At 34.3% G+C, this 19,369-nt stretch overlaps 1 protein-coding gene across 6 annotated transcripts in view; it reads left to right on the top strand.

The window, feature by feature from the left end:
- DHX57 (DExH-box helicase 57) overlaps nucleotides 1–19,369 on the top strand; it is a 60,431-nt gene that overhangs the window by 14,360 nt on the left and 26,702 nt on the right. For all 6 annotated transcript variants that reach the window (XM_074286624.1, XM_074286626.1, XM_074286623.1 and 3 more), the window contains 3 exons: nucleotides 827–1,022; nucleotides 1,989–2,113; nucleotides 15,914–16,047. In XM_074286624.1, coding sequence (XP_074142725.1) covers nucleotides 827–1,022; nucleotides 1,989–2,113; nucleotides 15,914–16,047 — 455 coding nt within the window. The remainder of the gene's footprint in view (nucleotides 1–826; nucleotides 1,023–1,988; nucleotides 2,114–15,913; nucleotides 16,048–19,369) is intronic.

Genomic DNA, 19,369 nt, shown 5'->3' with positions numbered 1-19,369 from the left:
TATGTATTGAGCAATTGTGATTTAATTTCATATTTTTTTTTAAACATGGAAGCATATTTATTAGGAGCCAGGATTATTTTTGTAGTTTTAGTTTCTAAATAAATAAATATTAATAGTGAAAGAAATATCTAGCATTTTATAGCCAAGTATAATATTATGTCAAAATATATGCTACATTTTTATAGTCTCTAGTATATTTAGACATAAACTAATCTTTTGTCCAAAAGTGTAATTTTCAAAAGCATTATACCTCTAAAAGAGAGGCATCTACTGGTACAGTAGACAAACTGCTGGACCTGGACTCAGGAAGGAGTTCAAATCTAGCCTCAAGCATTTACTAGTTATTTGACCTTGGGCAAGTCACTTAGCTTTCTCTATCTTAGCTTCCTCATCTGTAAAATGGGGGAAATAATGGCTTTCACTTTCCAGGGTTTTTATAAGGAACAAATGAAATAATATTTTAAAAATGTTTTACAGTCTTTAAAGTGCTATAAAAATACTCATTGTTGTTACTTTTATTTTCATTGCTATTATTATTGCTATCAAAAGCCCCATTTTACAGACAAAGAAATAGTTATTTTAGGCAATTGGCCTTTTCATCCTTTGTTTAGCAGCTATAAATTAAAAAGTTGAAAGATTATTTTTTCTTGTAAATAAGATGAAACTACAAGGAATAGCATAACTGCTTTTATCCCTTTCCCATAATATCATCATTTATTGATTTTTCTGAAAATAAAAAGCTAGAGAAAACTATAGAAATTAAAGACTTTTTCATAAAACTTTGCTTTGGTTATGTGTATGTGTGTGTGGGGTCTTTTTGATGTAGATGTGGGAAAACTACCCAGATCCCTCAGTTTATTCTGGATGATACTCTGTATGGGCCTCCTGAGAAGGTAGCAAACATCATCTGTACCCAGCCTCGACGGATCTCTGCTATTTCCGTAGCTGAACGTGTGGCTAAAGAGAGAGCAGAAAAAATAGGTCTTACTGTAGGATACCAGATCCGCTTAGAAAGCATCAAGGTTTGTAGCTTGCTCACTTATTACTATATTACAAGTATATTACTTATTATAATTATGTATATTATTATACTTTATATAATATTTTATAATTTATCATGTATTATAAATATACCATTGTTATGTTTAAAGAGTACTTTTGATCTAAAGATTTGAAGAAAATTTGGATGATGCACCTTCAGGATAAATTCAGTGAAATGTTTCTAGAGAAATTTTAAGACAAGTCTTATTCAGGCATATCTCTGTTTTTTCTTTGGAAGCTTTTAATCTTCATTGATAGAAATTACCAATTAGAGTGTTTTAAAATTTAAATATTTTGCTTTTGTTGAGTGATTTATTGACCTTATTCAAACAAGAAGCAATTTAATTCTGATTTATATTTTTCAGATACAGTCACTTGTGTATTTTATAATACTTCCTATTGTTTTAGATTTGAAAATCACAGCTATTGATAGCAAGAGTATGAGTTAAATTTGGGTTTGAATTTACAGAATAAAATGATAGAGAATGCTAAATTTAGAAGGGACCTTCAAGTTCAATCACCTCAATTTATAGATAATATTTACCCTTAATATGAATTAATTTAATTTTACCTAAATTAATTGATAATTTTTAAGACTCACAGAATTTTTTTTTCATAACAGTGTGCGACAAATCCACCAGCTCAAATAAATCAAATAAATTAAGGAGATTTCTCAAGGCAAAAGCAGAAAGGAATTTTATTACAATCTTACGAGAAAGGGCATCTCCCTCCCCACGAGCAATTGGATAAGGAGAGACAAGACCCAGTTAACAGACAAGAATTATATAAGGGCTTGGCCTAACACTCCCTATAGGCTGTATCTTTGCACTGATTTGCCAGGACAAATGACTTCACATTCTTAAGTCATAAATGAGGCTTTTGGTATGTGTGTTTGCTTTTTTAGTTGACTAATTATTCGACTAATTATTTTATCCTTTGTCCTTTAGTCCTCAGCTACCAGGTTGTTATACTGTACCACAGGAGTGCTGCTGAGAAGGCTAGAAGGAGACACAGCCCTACAGGGAGTCACCCACATTATTGTTGATGAAGTTCATGAGAGGACAGAAGAAAGGTAAGATTCACAATTACATAGAATTAGGACATAGTTAAAAGTCACTTCCTTGTAGGCCAGCTTTATAACACTGATGATTATAAAATGTGCATAGAAAATCCAGGTTAGAGATTGTATCAAGACGTTGTATGTCATTTCTATAGAACTAAAAATGCTAGACTGGCAGCATCTAGTCGTTAGACTATATTCATAGTCATTAGACTATATATATTCATAGTAAGTTATAATGGGTGAAATGGCTACTCAGTTTGCATCATTATTATAATATATAATTTGTCTATATATATACATATATCTTTTTTTTTTTTAATTAAAAAAAATCTACTTGGATATAATGTCATGCCTGCTACATTTCAATCTGCACCAGTGACTAGCTAACTCTCTTAATCTCTTAATCATATAAGAGTTATTAGTTCAGAAAGAAATTGAAATGTTATGTGATGTAGTTCAGGATGTGAACTATGCTTTAGAGCTCTCTTAAAATAGTTGGAAAAGGGGAGAGGTACCAAAATAGAAGCTATGTAACTTATCAGCAACCAAAACAGAGGTACCACAGCAGAGTAGAGTGACAAGACTATTCTGACTTAATGACAGGGATAATCTTGAACATATTCAGTTTCATAAGTACTTATTAAGTGCCTGCAGAGTTCATTGCTTCGTGGATCCATTATTTCATCCCATAAGAGATATGGGAAGGATCATCTACAGTATCAACTAGGCTAGTCCTCAATAATAGCCATCACTAAGCTGGCATTGCAAGCCTTTAGGCATGGTAGATCCTGGGCAGAGCTTGTTCTCTGTTGCCACAGCTTTCAAGAACCCATGGCCAAAACAGTTCTAAAACACTTATGATTGAAGATGCTATCCAAATCTAGAGAAAGAAGTGATCGAGTCTGCAGATCAAAGCATGCTATTTTCATTTTTTTTTGTGGCTTTTTCACTTTTGTTCTGTATCTTCTTTAATAATTGACTAATGTGGAAATATGTTTTTCATGATTGTATATGTATAACCTGTATCAGATTGCTTGCCTTCTTGGGGAGGGGGAGGAAGGGAGAAAAATTTGGAATTCAGAATCTTCCAAAAAATGAATTTTTAAAATTGTCTTTATATGTAGTTGGGGGAAAAAAGTACTATTAAATCATTTCAAATCTGGCCTCAGATACTAAACACTTTCTAGCCATGTGACCCTGGGCAAGTTAATTAACCCCAATTGCCTCAGGAAAAAAAAAAAAAGTTTATGTTGGCAGTTATATGGAATGAAGAGAGAAGAAATTGGAGGAAAGAGGATAAATTAGAAAAGCTAATAGAATAATCTAGATGAGAGATGATGGGACTATGACATAAGGTAATAACTATGCAAGTAGAAATAAGGAGATGAACAAGAGAAATTTTATAGAGGTAGAAGAGGCAGAACTTAGCAACTGATTGGATATGAGGATTGAGAGAAAGGAGAAAATCTAGAATAACTCCAAGTTAGGAAATGAGTGATTGGGAGAATGGTGATGTTTTATTTTATTTATTTTTTAAATAATAGCTTTTTATTTTCAAAATACATGCAAAAATAGTTTTCATCATTCACCCTAGCTTTGTGTTCCAAATTTTTCCCTCCCTTCCCCCACCCTCTCTCTTAGACAGCAAGTAATCCAATATATGTTAAACTTGTGCAATTCTTCTAGACATATTGCCACATTAATCATTCTGCACAAGAAAAATCAGATCAAAAAGGGGAAAAATTTTTTTAAATGAAAAAGAAAACCATACACAAGCAAACAACAAGAACAAAATTGAAAATACTATGCTGTACTACAGCTCTCTAGTCCTCTGTCTGGATGCAGATGGGTCTCTCCATCCTAAATCTGTTGAAATTGGCTTGAATCATCTCATTGTTGAAAAGAGCCAGGTCCATTAGAGTTAATCATCACATAATTTTGTTGCTGTGTAAAATGTTCTCTTACTTCTACTCACTTTACTTAGCATCACTTCCTGTAAGTCTGTCTAGGCCTCTCTCAAATCATCCTGCTGATAGTTTCTTATAGAAAAATAATATTCAATAATATTCCTCACTTATTCAGCCATTCTCCAACTGATGGGCATCAACTCAGTTTCCAGTTTTTTGCCACTATAAAAAAGGCTATTACAAACATTTTTGCATATGTGGGTCCTTTCCCCTTTTTTATGATCTATTTGGGATACCTCTCTGCAGGAGAGGCAGATTTAGAATGGAAAGGTAATCAGTTCTGTTTTGGACCTATTGACTTTAAGATAATCAGTAGGGCATCCAGTTAAGGATATGTCCATCAGGTAATTGGCAATTTAGAACTGAAGTTCATTAGAGAGGTTAAGATTGGATTTATAGATTTGGAAGTCATCTGCTTTGAGATACTAATTAAACCCACAAGGAGTTAGTGATATCTCCAAGGGAGAAATTTAAAGAGAGAAGGCCCACAAAATCTTGAAGGTCACTCATGATTATAAGGCAGAAATTGGAACATGGTCCAGCAAAGAAGATTGAAAAGAAGTGATCAAGCAGCCTAGATGAGAATCAGGAGAATCAGTCATGTAAATCAAACAGAGAATATAACCAGGAGGAAGAGAGGGTGCAGAAGGCTGAAGACAAAGAAGCAGCTTACCTTCAATCAGTTGCTGAATCCTGTTGTTTCTGCCTCTACAATATCACTCATATCTCACCCTTTTTCTCCACTTTTACTTTAAGCCTGGAGATGTAAATGGGAGCTGAATTGTAGAGGGCTTCAATTGCCAAGCTGAGGAGTTTATCTTTTTATTTTAGAAACTGATTGTATCTGAATACAGATTGAATCATATTCTCTCTTTTTTTTTTTAACTTTATTTTTTTAGGGTTTTTTGGTTGGTTTTTTTTTTTTTTTTTTTTTTTTGAATTGGGATGAGAGATCTATTTTCTTTCACACTATAACTTTTATGGAAATATTTTTATGTAACTTCACATGTGGTTTCTTAATGGCTGAGGGTGAGGATTAGGAAGAGAATCTGGAGCTCAAAAAGTTTAAAAATGTAAAAAATTATTTTAAATAACTGGGAAAATATTAAGTAAATTAATAAGAAATCATCTTTATTCTAGAAGTTATAGGAAACCATGAAGGATACTGCTTCTTCTCTAGTTCATCTCTTGCCTTGATTATTTCAATGTCTATCTGACTGGACTTACTTTTTCCTGTATTTCCCCTCTGCAGGCTATCCTCTGTCTACTCAATTGATAGTCCTGCAACACAGAAATGCTTATGCCATCTCTGTATTTGCTTCTAGGATAAAATATAAACATTTCAAAGTAGCACTTAAAGCCCTCCATACTCTGCTTCTCACCTCTCTTAAGTCTAATTCATATTATTTCTTTCCATGACCTCCCTGTTGTGGTCAGATTTATTTCTGAGCTGTCACTGTACATCCTTGTGACTTCCTGTGAGTCATCCTTGTTACTCCTTCCTTGTTCCCCCTTAGCATTTTTAAGCATCTTTTGTTTCATTGAATTTTGTTTTATTTTCAGTTCTGAATTCTCTCTCTCCCTCCTTTCCCTCCCCCACTCACTGAGAAAAACCAAAACACATTGCTGTCATGTATCATGCAAAAGAAATCCCCATTTTAGGCATATCAAAAAAAGAGAGAAAAGAAAAAACCTGCTTCAGTCTGTACTCTTGAGTCTTATCATGTCTTTATCTAGAGGTATGCTTCATCATAAGTACTTTAAAATTGTGGTCGGTTATCATGTTGGTCAGAATTCTAAAGTCTTTCAAAATTGATTATCTCTACAATATTATTGTTACTATATAAATTGTTCTCTTGTTTCTTCTTACTTCACCTTGCCATCAATTCATACAAATCTTCCCAGGCTTTTTTGTAACTACCATGCCTTTTATCATTCCATCATATTCATAGCATAATTTGTTTAGCTGTTCCCCATTTGATGTGCATGCTCTCAGTTTCCAGTACTGTACTTCTACTCACACAAAAAAAGAGTTGCTACAAATATTTTTGTACATATGGATCCTTCTCCTTCTTTGATTTCTTTGAGGTACAGACATAGTATAGTTCTCATTGGCCAAAGGTTTATGCACAGCTTAACTTTGGGGACTTACTTTCAAAGTGCTTTCCAGAATGGTCAAATCAGTTCCCAGTTCCACAGGGATGCATTAATGTATTTGTTTTTTCCATAGGCCTTTCCACATTTGTCATTTTCTTTTTTTGTCAACTTTGTCAATCTGATGTATGAGATGAAACCTTAAAGTTGTTTTAATCTGCATTTCTCTAATCATTAGGTATCTAGAGCATTTTTTCATATGACTTGTGATAGCTTGGATTTTTTCTTCTGAAAACTGCTTTTCATATTCTTTGATCAGTTAGGGAAGAAAGATTACTTGCATAGTTGAGTTGATAGACAATGAGCTAGATAGACAGACAGACAGCTGGAGCTGGAGTGAGACAGGGAGTTAACCAGCAAGCTATAGCAGTAGTCCAGATAAGAGGTGCCAAAGGCCTGCCCTTGATTGCTGAGTGTCTTAGCAGAAAAGTGGGGGGTAGAAATAAGAGATGAGGCGCAAAGGGAATGTTGAAGGACTTGGCAACAGATTGGGAAAAGGAAGCATGAATTCTAGTGGCAAAGTGATAGAAGGGATAGTGGGGCACAAGGAGAAGGTTAACATTGCCTGACTCATTTTGTCAGAGAGAAACCTGAACCTCAGATGTGTCTAGGAATACGTCTTTCGGAGAGAGCTATATGTCTCATTTGGGAAGTTAATGAGATGAAAGAACCATAGACTAGGAGGATATTTGGTTCATAACAGAACTGGGGAGAAAGGAGAGTAGGTCAGGACTACATTAAGACATAGCAAGGGAAGAGAATCTTTGCATCAACAGACAGATCAAGTCCCACATGAGGGTGGGAATTGATTAGACTTATGTCTTTTAACTTAGGATTATTGTTCAGAGTCCTAAACTCTTCAAAAATAAGAGTAGATAAGATCAGGGATAACATCTCCCTATGGAAAGGCAAAAATGAGCTGTTGTGTATGAGGACTGTACAACAGAATAACTCAGGTATCATTAGACTGAGAAGGTAGATTGTGGCTAAGTTGAGAACTTTAAACACCAAATAAAGAGGTCTGTACCTACAGCTTCTCATTTGATCTAAATAACTACCATGGGAGGCAGGTAGTGCAGTGAACATATCAGTTTACAAACGAGGAAATAATAATTCAGGTAAGTGAAGGAACTTGCCTATAAACAATTTGTGGGATGTAGAAGACCCTTACCCAAAATGACTACTCAGAGATCACTCAAAATAGAAAGCAGAAAGGTCGTTTATTATACCTCCAGAGGATGAGCCATTCTATCACAAGATAAGAGAAAGAGAAAGCTCAGTGGTAGGAGGACTAAAGAAGTAGTAAAGATACACAGCTTTTATACAAGAGATTACATCACAAGTAAGAGAGCATTGAGAAGGGAAGGGGAAGGCCTCTAATTGGTTGTTGCTATCCAGAGAGATTGGAATGGAAGAGTTCTGTTTCCCCAAAATCACCCGATTTCTAGGAAACAAAATCAGGCCTTCCAGCTTTTAGATGATTAAACAGACAGTGGTCAAGCTAATAGACTAAATATTGATAAATGTCAAATAGTGATAAAAGTTATCAGCTCAGGTTAAGTAAATGTGTTTATAGCTGGCCAAGGCTCAAGTAAATATGGGCCTGCACATATTATACAGGTCATAGGGGAAACACAGAAATAATGAAAATAAAATACAGAAAAAGAATTTCTGTAAGTTCTGCACCTTATCTCTCTATTCCACACGACACATACTAAGTGTGGCCAAGTTGGAGTTTAATTTCAGACTCTTCCTACTATATCACATTCCCTCAAAATCTAAAGAAATAATTTCTCTTCCCTCCTAAAAGAATATAACTAGTAAAGTACATATGTAAAAGACAGTCATGAAAAATCTAAATGACCACAATGTCAAAAACATAAGTGAGTTTGAAGAAGAGACAGACCTTTGTGGGGGGAGGGGAGGAAGGAAAGGAAAGTAAAAAAATGGTAAAATGGGACTTCCAACCAAGATGGTAGGAGAGGACACACACATCTATTTAAGCTCCATCTTGGTCTCAAAAATTTATTTTCATAACAAGGCCTTGGAATTAGTGCTTGACTGAAAAAACCCACAAATAATTGCCAACAGAAGATATCCTCCAAATTCACTAAAAAAGGTCTGTTTTTGCTTGTGGGCAGGGATGGTTAGATTAGGCGCAGATGGAAGGCAGCTTACACTGAGCAGACCTGAGGGGGATGGGGTGTGACCTCAGCCATTTCTGTGGGGAAAGCTTTCCTATAGTGTGGCTACTTTGCCCTGGTAGCAAGCCAAAGATCAGCAGAGAAGCTATAAACATAGAGTTAAAGACTATAACCCTGAAAAGTTAGGATCTCTTGGGGCCTGGCCACACCCACCTGGAGTGTCTCAGATGCTCTAAGAGACTTAAAGCACAGATATTACTGTCCTCCTAGTACCTCACTGCTGCCCTCTGCAGGCTGTGAAGGAAGCTCCATAATACCATCCAGCCCCCTCCCCCCCAAAAAGAAAAGCAGACTGCATTTTTTTTTTGTTAGTTTGTTTTCTTTGACTCTTCTTTGACAAAATGAGCAAAAAATTAAAATGGGCTCTAGTAACTATTGATAGCTTCTATATGGATAGAGAGCAGACTTTAAACCCTGAGGAGACTAGAAACAAACTGTCTCCATATGAATCCCCAAAGGGTAATATGATCTGGTCCTCAACACACAAGACTCTTATAAAAGAAATTAAAAAGGCTTTCACAAGAGAGCTAAAAGAAAAATGGGAAAAGGAAAGGGAAGCTTGGCAAGAGAGTCTGGATAAGTCATCCCACTCATTTAAAGAGAGTGGATAAAGAAATAAAATCCTTGAAAAACAGAATTAGTGAATTGGAAAAAGTAAACAACTCCAAGGAAAACAGAATTAGTGAATTGGAAAAAGAAAATAGCGCTCTAAAAAATAAAATTGGCAAAATGGAAAAAAAATTCCATAGAGCAAAACAACTCATTTAAAAATTCAATTGGACAATTACAAAAAGAAACAAAAAAAATAAATGAAGAAAATAATTCATTAAAAATCAGAATTGAACAAATGGAAAGGAATGACTTGAGGCGACACCAAGAATCAATCAAGTAAAACCAAAAAAAAAAAATGAAACCATGGGAAAAAAATGTCAAATACCTTCTTGAGAAAACAACAGACCTGAAAAATAAATCTAGGAGAGATAATCTGAGAATTATTGGACTTCCTGAAAAATATGATGAAAAAAAAAGAGCCTGGACACTATTTTCTAGGAAATTATCAAAGAGAACTGCCCAGATGTTATAGAAACAGACATTGTCTATAAAATAGACATTGAAAGAATTCATCGATCACCTAATGAAAGGGACTCTAAAATCAAAACTCCACGAAATATAATGGCTAAATTCCAGAACTGTCAGACCAAGGAAAAAATACTACAAGCTGCTAGAAAAAAATCAATTCAGATATAGAGGAGCCACAATAAGGACTATACAAGATCTAGCAGCATCCACATTAAAGGATCGAAGGGCCTGGAATCTGATATTCCAAAAGTCTAAGGAAGTTGGTATGCAACCAAGAATAACTTACCCAGCCAAAATGAGCATTTTTTTCTAGGGAAGAAGATGGACATTCAACGAAATAGGTGAATTTCATCTGTTTCTGATGAAAAAGCCGGAACTAAACAAAAAGTTTGATCTCCAAATATAGGACTCAAGAGAAACCCAAAAAGGTAAAAAGAAATGTTGGGAATTATATTTCTGTTATAAAGATATATAAAGAACACATGTATAATTTTTTCTAGAAACTAGAGGTGGAAAGGAAATTGTACCAGAAAAGGGGTAAAATGGGGGTACTACATCTGATGAAGAGGCCAAGGAAACCTATTATATCTGAGAGAAAGAAGGGAGGGGGATGAACATAGTGTGTATCTTACTCTCATCAGAACTGGCTTAAAGAGAAAAAATATTAAACCTATTCAATTTATGGTGAAACTTCTCCCACCGCATTGAAAAGTTGGAGGATAAAAATGAAAAGAGAAGGAGTAAGCTAAGCAGAAGGGAGTATAGAAATTGTGAGGAAAAGGGGGTAAGAAAAGGGGAAGAACTCTTAAGGTGGGGGGAGGGATACTAAAAAAGGGAAGGCTGTGAGAAGCAAGTGGTGCTCACAAGTTCAATACTGCGGAGGGGGCGGTAAGAGGGAAGGAAAAGAGAAAAGCATAAGCAAGGGTTAATAAGATGGCAAATAATACAAAATTAGTAATTTTAACCATAAATGTGAATGGGGTAAACTCCCCCATAAAAAAAGAAGGGGTTAGCAGACTGGATTAAAAGCCAGAATCCTACAATATGCTGTTTACAGGAAACACACTTGAAGTAGAGCGATACATACAAAGTAAAGGTAAAAGGTTGGGGCAGAATCTACTATGCTTCAGCTGAAGTCAAAAAAGCAGGGATAGCCATCCTGATCTCAGATCAAGCAAAACCAAAAATTGATCTAATTAAAAGAGATAAGGAAAGGCACTATATCTTGCTAAAGATTAGTATAGATAATGAAGCAATATCAATATTAAACATATATACACCAAGTGGTGCAGCATCTAAATTCTTAAAAAAGAAATTAAGAGAGCTGCAAAAAGAAATAGACAGCAAAACTATAATAGTGGGAGATCTCAACCTTGCACTCTCAGAATTAGATAAATCAAACCACAAAATAAATAAGATAGAAGTCAAAGAGGTAAATAGAATACTAGAAAAGTTTGATATGATCTTTGGCGAAAGCTAAATGGAGACAGAAAGAAGGACACTTTCTTCTCAGCAGTTCATGGAACCTATACAAAAATTGACCATATATTAGGACATAAAAACCTCAAACTCAAATGCAGTAAGACAAAAATAGTAAATGCATCCTTTTGAGACCATGATACAATGAAAATTACATTCAATAAAAAGCCAGGGGAAAAATAGACCAAAAAAATAATTGGAAACTAAATAATCTCATACTAAAGAATGATTGGAGGAAACAGCATATCACAGACATAATTAATAACTTAACTCAAGAAAATGACAATAATGAGATGTCATATCAAAATTTGTGGGCTTCAGCCAAAGCGGTAATAAGGGGAAATTTTATATCTCTAGAGGCCTACTTGCATAAAATAGAGAAAGAGAAGGTCAGTGAATTGGGCTTGCAACTAAAAATGCTAGAAAAGGAACAAATTAAAAAAACCCAGACAAACACTAAACTTGAAATTCTAAAAATAAAAGGAGAGATTAATAAAATTGAAAGTAAAAAAACTATTGAATAAATTAATAAAACTAAGAGTTGGTTCTATGAAAAAACCAACAAAATAGATAAACCTTTAGTAAATCTGATTTAAAAAAGGAAAGAGGAAAATCAAATTGTTAGTCTTAAAAATGAAAAGGGAGAACTCATCACCAATGAAGAGGAAATTAGAGCAATAATGAGGAGTTACTTTGACCAACTTTATGCCAATAAAACCAATAACTTAAATAAAATGGAAGAATACCTTCAAAAATATAGCTTGCTTAGATTAACAGAGGAAGAAGTAAATTGGTTAAATAGTCCCATCTTAGAAAAAGAAATAGAACAAGCTACTCCCTGACAAAAATCCCCAGGACCAGATGGATTTATATGTGAATTCTACCAAACATTTAAAGAACAATTAACTCCAATGCTATATAAACTATTTTAAAAAATAGGGTTTGAAGGAGACCTACCAAATTCCTTTTATGACACAGACATGGTACTGATACCTAAACAAGGTAGGTTGAAAACAGAAAGAAAATTATAGACCAATCTCCCTAATGAATATTGATGCAAAAATCTTATATAAAATATTAGCAAAAAGATTACAGAAAATCATCCCCAGGATAATACACCATGACCAAGTAGGATTTATACGAGGAATGCAGGGCTGAATCAATATTAGGAAAACTATTAGCATAATTGATTATATCAATAACCAAATTAACAAAAATCATATGATCATCTCAATAGATGCAGAAAAAGCATTTGATAAAATCCAACCTCCATTCCTAATAAAAACACTTGAGAGTACAGGAATAAATGCACTTTTCTTTAAGATAGGAGCATATATTTAAAACCATCAGTAAGTATTATATGTAATGGGGATAAACTAGAACCATTCCCAATAAGATCAGGAATGAAACAGGGTTGCCCACTATCACCATTATTATTCAATATTGTATTAGAAACACTAGCCTTGGCAGTAAGAGTTGAGAAAGAGATTGAAGGAATTAGGGTAGGTAATGAGGAAACCAAATTATCATTCTTTGCAGATGACATGATGGTATACTTAGGCAGAGATTCTACTAAAAAGCTATTAGAAATAAATCACAACTTTAACAAAGTTGCAGGATACAAAATAAATCCTCAGCATTTTTATACATTACCAACAAAATCCAACAGCAAGAGATATAAAAGAGAAATTCTATTCAAAATAACTGTTGATAGCATAAAATATTTGGGAATCTGTCTATCAAAGGAAAGTCAGGAATTACATGAGCAAAATTACAAAACACTTTCTGTAATGTTCTTTTCTCTAAATTTTAATCGTTCTCTGTGAGCAGGTTCCTTGGGGAGCTTCTGGAGGCAGCCTTCATTTCAGTTCAATTCAGCAATCCCAAATGCAGCCAGAAGTTAAAGTCCAGATCCTTTATTGTGTCCTTCAAAGTCCTGAATCTTCCTGGGTCCGGTTGGCTTTAATAGAGGCCTATCTCTCTCCTTGGTTCCAAGAGCTCTCTCCGAATCTCTCCAGCCAGCTCCAGCCTCTTGTCCTCCCAATGTCTTCCTCCAGCACAAAGGTGGAAGTTGGAATGAATCTTGACTCCTCCTCCCAGAGAATGGGCTTGTGGGTTTCTGACCTGTGAATCTCCTGGAAGTCAATCCTAGTTGTGAATCTTCTGAAGTCCCCAGTCTATATATGCTCTCCAAAGGTGTGAACTCCTTGTGTGAACTAAGCACCTTGTTTCAAGTTCTGGCCCATAACAATTTTCCACACAAATAAAGTCAGATTTAAATAATTGGAAAAATATTAAGTGCTGAGCGAATATAATAAAGATGACAATACTCCCTAAACTAATCTATTTATTTAGTGCTATACCAAACAGTCCCAAGAAACTATTTTAATGACCTAGAAAAAATAACAACAGAATTCATATGGAGAAACAAAAGGTCAAGAATTTCAAGGGAATTAATGGGAAAAAAAAATCAAATGAAGGTGGCCTAGCTGTACCTGATCTAACAGATTAGTTGATCAGTGGAATAGGTTAGGTTCACAGGACAAAATAGTCAATAACTATAGCAATTCAGTGTTTGACAAATCCAAAGATCCCAATTTTGGGGATAAAAATTCACTATTTGACAAAAACTGGGAAAACTGGAAATTAGTATGGCAGAAATTAGGCATGGACCCACACTTAACACCACATACCAAGATAAGATCAAAATGGGTCCATGATTTAGGCATAAAGAACAACGACATAAATAAATTAGAGGAACATAGGATAATTTATCTCTCAGATTTGTGGAGGAGGAAGGAATTCGTGACCAAAGAAGAACTAGAGATCATTATTGATCACAAAATAGAAAATTTTGATTATATCAAATTAAGAAGCTTTTGTACTTACAAAACTAATGCAAACAAGATTAGAAGGGAAGCAACAAACTGAAAACATTTTTACAGTTAAAAGTTCTAATAAAGGCCTCATTTCCAAAGTAAATAGAGAATTGACTCTATAAGAAATCAAGCCATTCTCCAATTGATAAATGGTCAAAGGATATGAACAGACAATTTTCAGATGATAAAATTGAAACTATTTCTACTCATATGAAAGGGTGTTCAAAATCACTACTGATCAGAGAAATGCAAATTAAGACTACTCTGAGATACCACTACATACCTGTCAGATTGGCTAAAATGACAGGAACAAATAATAATAAATGTTGGAGGGGATGTGGAAAAACTGGGACACTGATGCATTGTTGGTGAAGTTGTGAACAAATCCAACCATTCTGGAGAACAATCTGGAATTATGCCCCAAAAGTTATCAAACTGTGCATACCCTTTGATCCAGCAGTGTTACTACTGGGCTTATATCCCAAAGAGATACTAAAGAAGAGAAAGGGACCTGTATGTGCCAAAATGTTTGTGGCAGCCCTTTTTGTAGTGGTCAGACACTGGAAAATGAATAGATGCCCATCAATTGGAGAATGGTTGGGTAAATTGTGGTATGTGAATGTTATGGAATATTATTGTTCTGTAAGAAATGACCAGTAGGATGAATACAGAGAGGCTTGGAAAAACTTACATGAACTGATGCTGAGTGAAATGAGCAGGACCAGGAGATCAACAACAATACTGTATGAAGATGGAAGTGGATATCTTCAACGAAAAGAAAATTTAATTCAGTTCCAATTGATCAATGATGGACAGAATAAGCTACGCCCAGAGAAAGAACACTGGGAAATGAATATGGACTGTTTGCATTTTTGTTTTTCTTCCCAGGTTATTTTTACCTTCTGAATCCAACTCTTCTTGTGAAACAAGAGAATTGTGTGCTTCTGCACACATATATTGTAGCTAGGATATACTATAACATATTTAACTTATAGAATGTGTTATAGACTTATGTTATTACACGTGGTTGTTCTTGAGTGCGCTACCGGTTATTAAGCTATAGATTCAAGAGATTGTGGCCAGAGACCTTAGAAGGCCTCAGAGGAGGCGAGCCGGGTAGAGTACACACTGCAAAGGACAGTGGTCAAAGGTACTCTGGTGGGTCTAGGACAGAATAGTAATTATAACTGCCAGGAGAGCACGTTACAAATGGCATAAGACTGCCATCTAGGGGAGGGGATGGAGAGAGGGAAGGGAACAGAAGTAAGTGCAAGGGATAATGTAAAAAATTATCAATGCATATGTTCTGTCAATAAAAAGATATATATATATATATATAAAAGAAATATGCCATCTAAGGATTAAAGGAAAAAATTGTTTTAAAAAATACTACTAACAGAAACTACAGAAACTTATGATGTAATTAAAGTGAGAAGACTCTCACATATAAAAGGAAGATGAAATAATTCAAGAGTTCAGTAGAGACTTTAAATACTATAGTTCAGAAGAAAAGGACATCAATGAAGGCTGGTCTAGTCAGGGAAGGCTTCTCTGAAAAGGTAGCATTTGAACAGGACCTTGAAAGACAAAAAGAATTTGAACAGAGAAAGGAGAATGTGAATGGCAGGGCTGTATTGGTAAATGTCTTAACTGGATTTCTGAAAAATTTTATACACAAAATTTCACTATTAATATTTTCTTCCATCACCTTCGTAAATCTATACTCTCAATAAAACACTAAGTCAAGCAAAAAAAAAAAAAGATAAAATGTGGGAAACATTTCAAGATTGCCATTAAAAAAATCATCAAGCCACCTTTGCCACATGTAACTTAATTAGATTCTTTTGTGAATTTGCATTATATAGTTTGAATTTGTAAAGGTTATAGGAAATAAAAATGATGAAAAGGGAAAAGTGAGTAAGAGAAGTACCTTTTGAGAAGTCTTCTTACATTTCAAAATAGTAGTAATGAATAAAAAAAGAGGAAAGGTCTGAATGGAACAAATATTTAACTTTTAATTTGGTTGGTGTTTTTCCTTTCCTTTAGTGATTTCTTGCTGCTAGTTTTGAAGGACGTTATGTTGCGGAATCGAGATCTTCGTATTGTTCTGATGAGTGCCACTTTGAATGCTGAGCTTTTCTCAGAATACTTTAATTCTTGCCCAGTTATTAATATACCAGGTGAGAAAAAAATGTATTTTAAAATTTTTATATTATTATCCATGCTAAATACATATAAAATATTTTAATATTGTGTCTCAATTAAGGAATGTATTGATAGCATAATCACTTCTTATCCAGAAACAAATATTTATCACCCTATAGGTATTTTATAAATCAAACTATAGGTATTTTATGAAACTTATGTCAGTAACATCCTTCATTTAGAAATTTTTTGTTGCCTCTATGATTTAAACTCTGTTATTTAAAATATTAATGTTTAATCTGAAACCTGAAAAAGTTTTATCATAGCAGGCTTTTAGAAAGAAGCTATCTGTTATAATATGTGCTTTAATTATAAAGATTACATAATTTAGTAAATTAAATTGTATAGTTAGAATACTTTTTAGGTATGTTGGTGCTAATTTGCTTCTGATTGCTTAACATCTCTGGGTTTTAACTTCTCTGTAAATTTTTTATAAAGGAATGGTCTGAAAGAACTGATTGGTAAATTATTAATAGTATTTAATTGGTCAAAGTAGGTATTAGGAAAAAAAAAATTAGGAAAAAGATAATACTATAAACCTGATTCTAATTATAGATCTTTAGCTAAAAGAAATTCCTTAAGTCTCTAAGCTTTAAAAAATTAGCAAGATGGCCAAATTGTAATTTTCCTACTTACTAAGGCTCCTTTCCAGCTAATTCCCTTCTGTCATCATTATTGAAAAACATTTTTGAAAAATAGTGATATAATAAAATTATTTAGTGGAACTCTATTTCAAAATTTAAAAATCCTGTACTTCTTAGTTTTAGCTTTTGCTAAAAACTTAGTGGTGAACATCATTAAACTTGATTAAACTTGCTGCTGATGATTCACCATTTAATTAATTTATAATGAAGAGGTGTCTTAAACCTTTCTCCAGGGCTATTTACATTCACTTTTCCTTTTGTGTGCCCATAGTTTAATCTCTATTCTATTTTTTTCTTTTCTGCTGTGTGTCATTTCAAAAACCTCTTTCCAGATTTCTTTGCATTCTTCATGTAAATTGTCTCATGTAAATTTCTTTTATGATTTTTTGAAATATAGCTCCCGAACACCAGGCCTGTTGGAATTCAGATGCTGTTATTTGATTATACTAATAACAGATCTCAACCCAAGTTTCACTTGCTTATTGTTTGGGTTTGATGGCTCAGAGTGAGTGTAAAAAGCCATTGCTTCTGTTCTAGTTAGAAACTGAGGGTTTTCCCCTCTTGGATTGATTCTTTTGTGAAGGCAAACTAGGCCATCTTTTGCCTTAATTCTTACCTTAGCCTTAATCACTGAATGGACAATTCTTCATTCAAACTGAGACTGGGAAAGACTTCAGCTCAAAAAGACCAAGATCTCTCATTGCATCTGGGGCCATCACCAGATCCTGACCTGTGTCTTGCAGTACTCAGATGACGGAGGACAGAAGTGAAGCTGATAACTTTGCACAACTTTGCTTCACTTAAATCCAACTCACTTGCATGTCACAGCATCACCTTCCTGATGTCATTTGTCCACTTCAAAAACAAAATAAGACGAACAGTAAAACCAACAATTTTATATTGGTCAAGTTTTACTATCTATTATTGTAACACAATTTAACCATTTGCAAATCTTTGAATAGATAGCTTTTTAAATTTGTTATTTGATGTCACCTTTAGATGATAGTGACCAAAAATAGATATTTTTTCTTTACTTAATATTACCAGACTGTTCTCAAAAAGATTTCTGCAAGTTTACTATTAATAGCAATGAATATTTCACTAACAATTACCTAGAAAACTTTGATCCTTTAGTAGCTACTAATTTATGAACACATTCTTTTTTTTATTATTATAGCTTTTTATTTACAAGATATATGCATGGGTAATTTTTCAGCATTGACAATTGCAAAACCTTTTGTTACAATATTTCCCTTCCTTCCCCCCACCTGCTCGCCCAGGTGGCAGGTTGACCAATACATGTTATATATGTTAAAGTATATGTTAAATACAATACATGTATACATGTCCATACAGTTATTTTGCTGTACAAAGAGAATCGGACTTTAAAATAGTGTACAATTAACCTGTGAAGGAAATCAAAAATGCAGGCTGACAAAAATAGAGGAATTGGGAATTCTATGTAGTGGTATATACTCATTTCCAGGGAAAGAACTCTGGTTCAATTCATTACTGCTCTATTGGAACTGATTTGGTTCATCTCATTGTTGAAGAGGGCCACATCCATCAGAGTTGATCATCATATAGTATTGTTGTTGAAGTATATAATGATCTCCTGGTCCTGCTCATTTATGAACACATTCTTGCTAGCTCAGGAAATAATCTTAAATTGCTATTAACCTAGCTGCATCCAGCCCTGTAGTTGAAAATTTCCTCTCACTGGCCAGTTGGTTTAGTGTTGAGAACTAATAAGCCAATTAGCTTCATTCTGTTAAGCTGTCATACACTGTACCCTTAATGCAGGCCAAATTTGGGGGGACTTGGGGTTTTTTTTTGGTTTTTTGATTTGGTTTTGTTTTGGAATATGTATGTCTTTTGTGAAAAATTGTCGATGGACCAATACAAATTCATCCCCATTGTGGGGAAACAAGTCAAAAGCCCATGATTCTTAGTGATGATAGGTCAAAAAAAAAAAAAAAAAATAGGAAAGAGTACACAGAACTGATTACTGATTCCTGACAAAATTCCCCCAGGGAGTAAGAAATCACGCTAGTTGTATGTCCGGAGACACAGACTTGCATATTCAAATATTGCTTAACTGGAAAAAAAAAATCCATGCACAATTAATGGAAATGAAAGGTGTATAATGGTCTTCAAGTCTCGCTGTTGATTTTTATTTTTAAAAAATTATGGGGAAATTGAGACTCAGAGATATTAACTCATCCAACATTGTGAGTCTTTTGACTCTCTGAAATTAAATAACTATTTAGTTATGGAAAATTTGAGAGTAGAGAAATAATCAACAAGCACTCATTAAGTGCCTACTATATTCCAGAGACTGTACTAAACCCTAAAAATATAACAAAAAGCAAAAATGTGACCCCTAACCCTTAAGGAACTCCCATTCTAAATGTGGAGATAGGAGGGAGGAGAAAGAAAGGGAGAAAGATATCATGCAAATAACTGCTCTATGTGTATGTGTAGAGTATACGTAGAAGCCCATTCCCAAACAAAAGGGACCAACTAGGATAAGGAAGAGAAAGGTAGATGATTGGAATAGGCCTCTAGATGAAGAGATTCCAACTGTAGAAACAAGGAAGCTGAGTGGGAAGTGAGGCAAGAGAGTATTTTTGGTCATGAGGGACAGTCAGTA

Source organism: Sminthopsis crassicaudata, chromosome 2 (assembly GCF_048593235.1).
Source record: "Sminthopsis crassicaudata isolate SCR6 chromosome 2, ASM4859323v1, whole genome shotgun sequence".
In the NCBI taxonomy this organism is placed as follows: domain Eukaryota; kingdom Metazoa; phylum Chordata; class Mammalia; order Dasyuromorphia; family Dasyuridae; genus Sminthopsis; species Sminthopsis crassicaudata.
The sequence above is the reverse complement of the archived record's forward strand: the minus strand, read 5'-3'. Positions and strand labels throughout refer to the sequence as shown.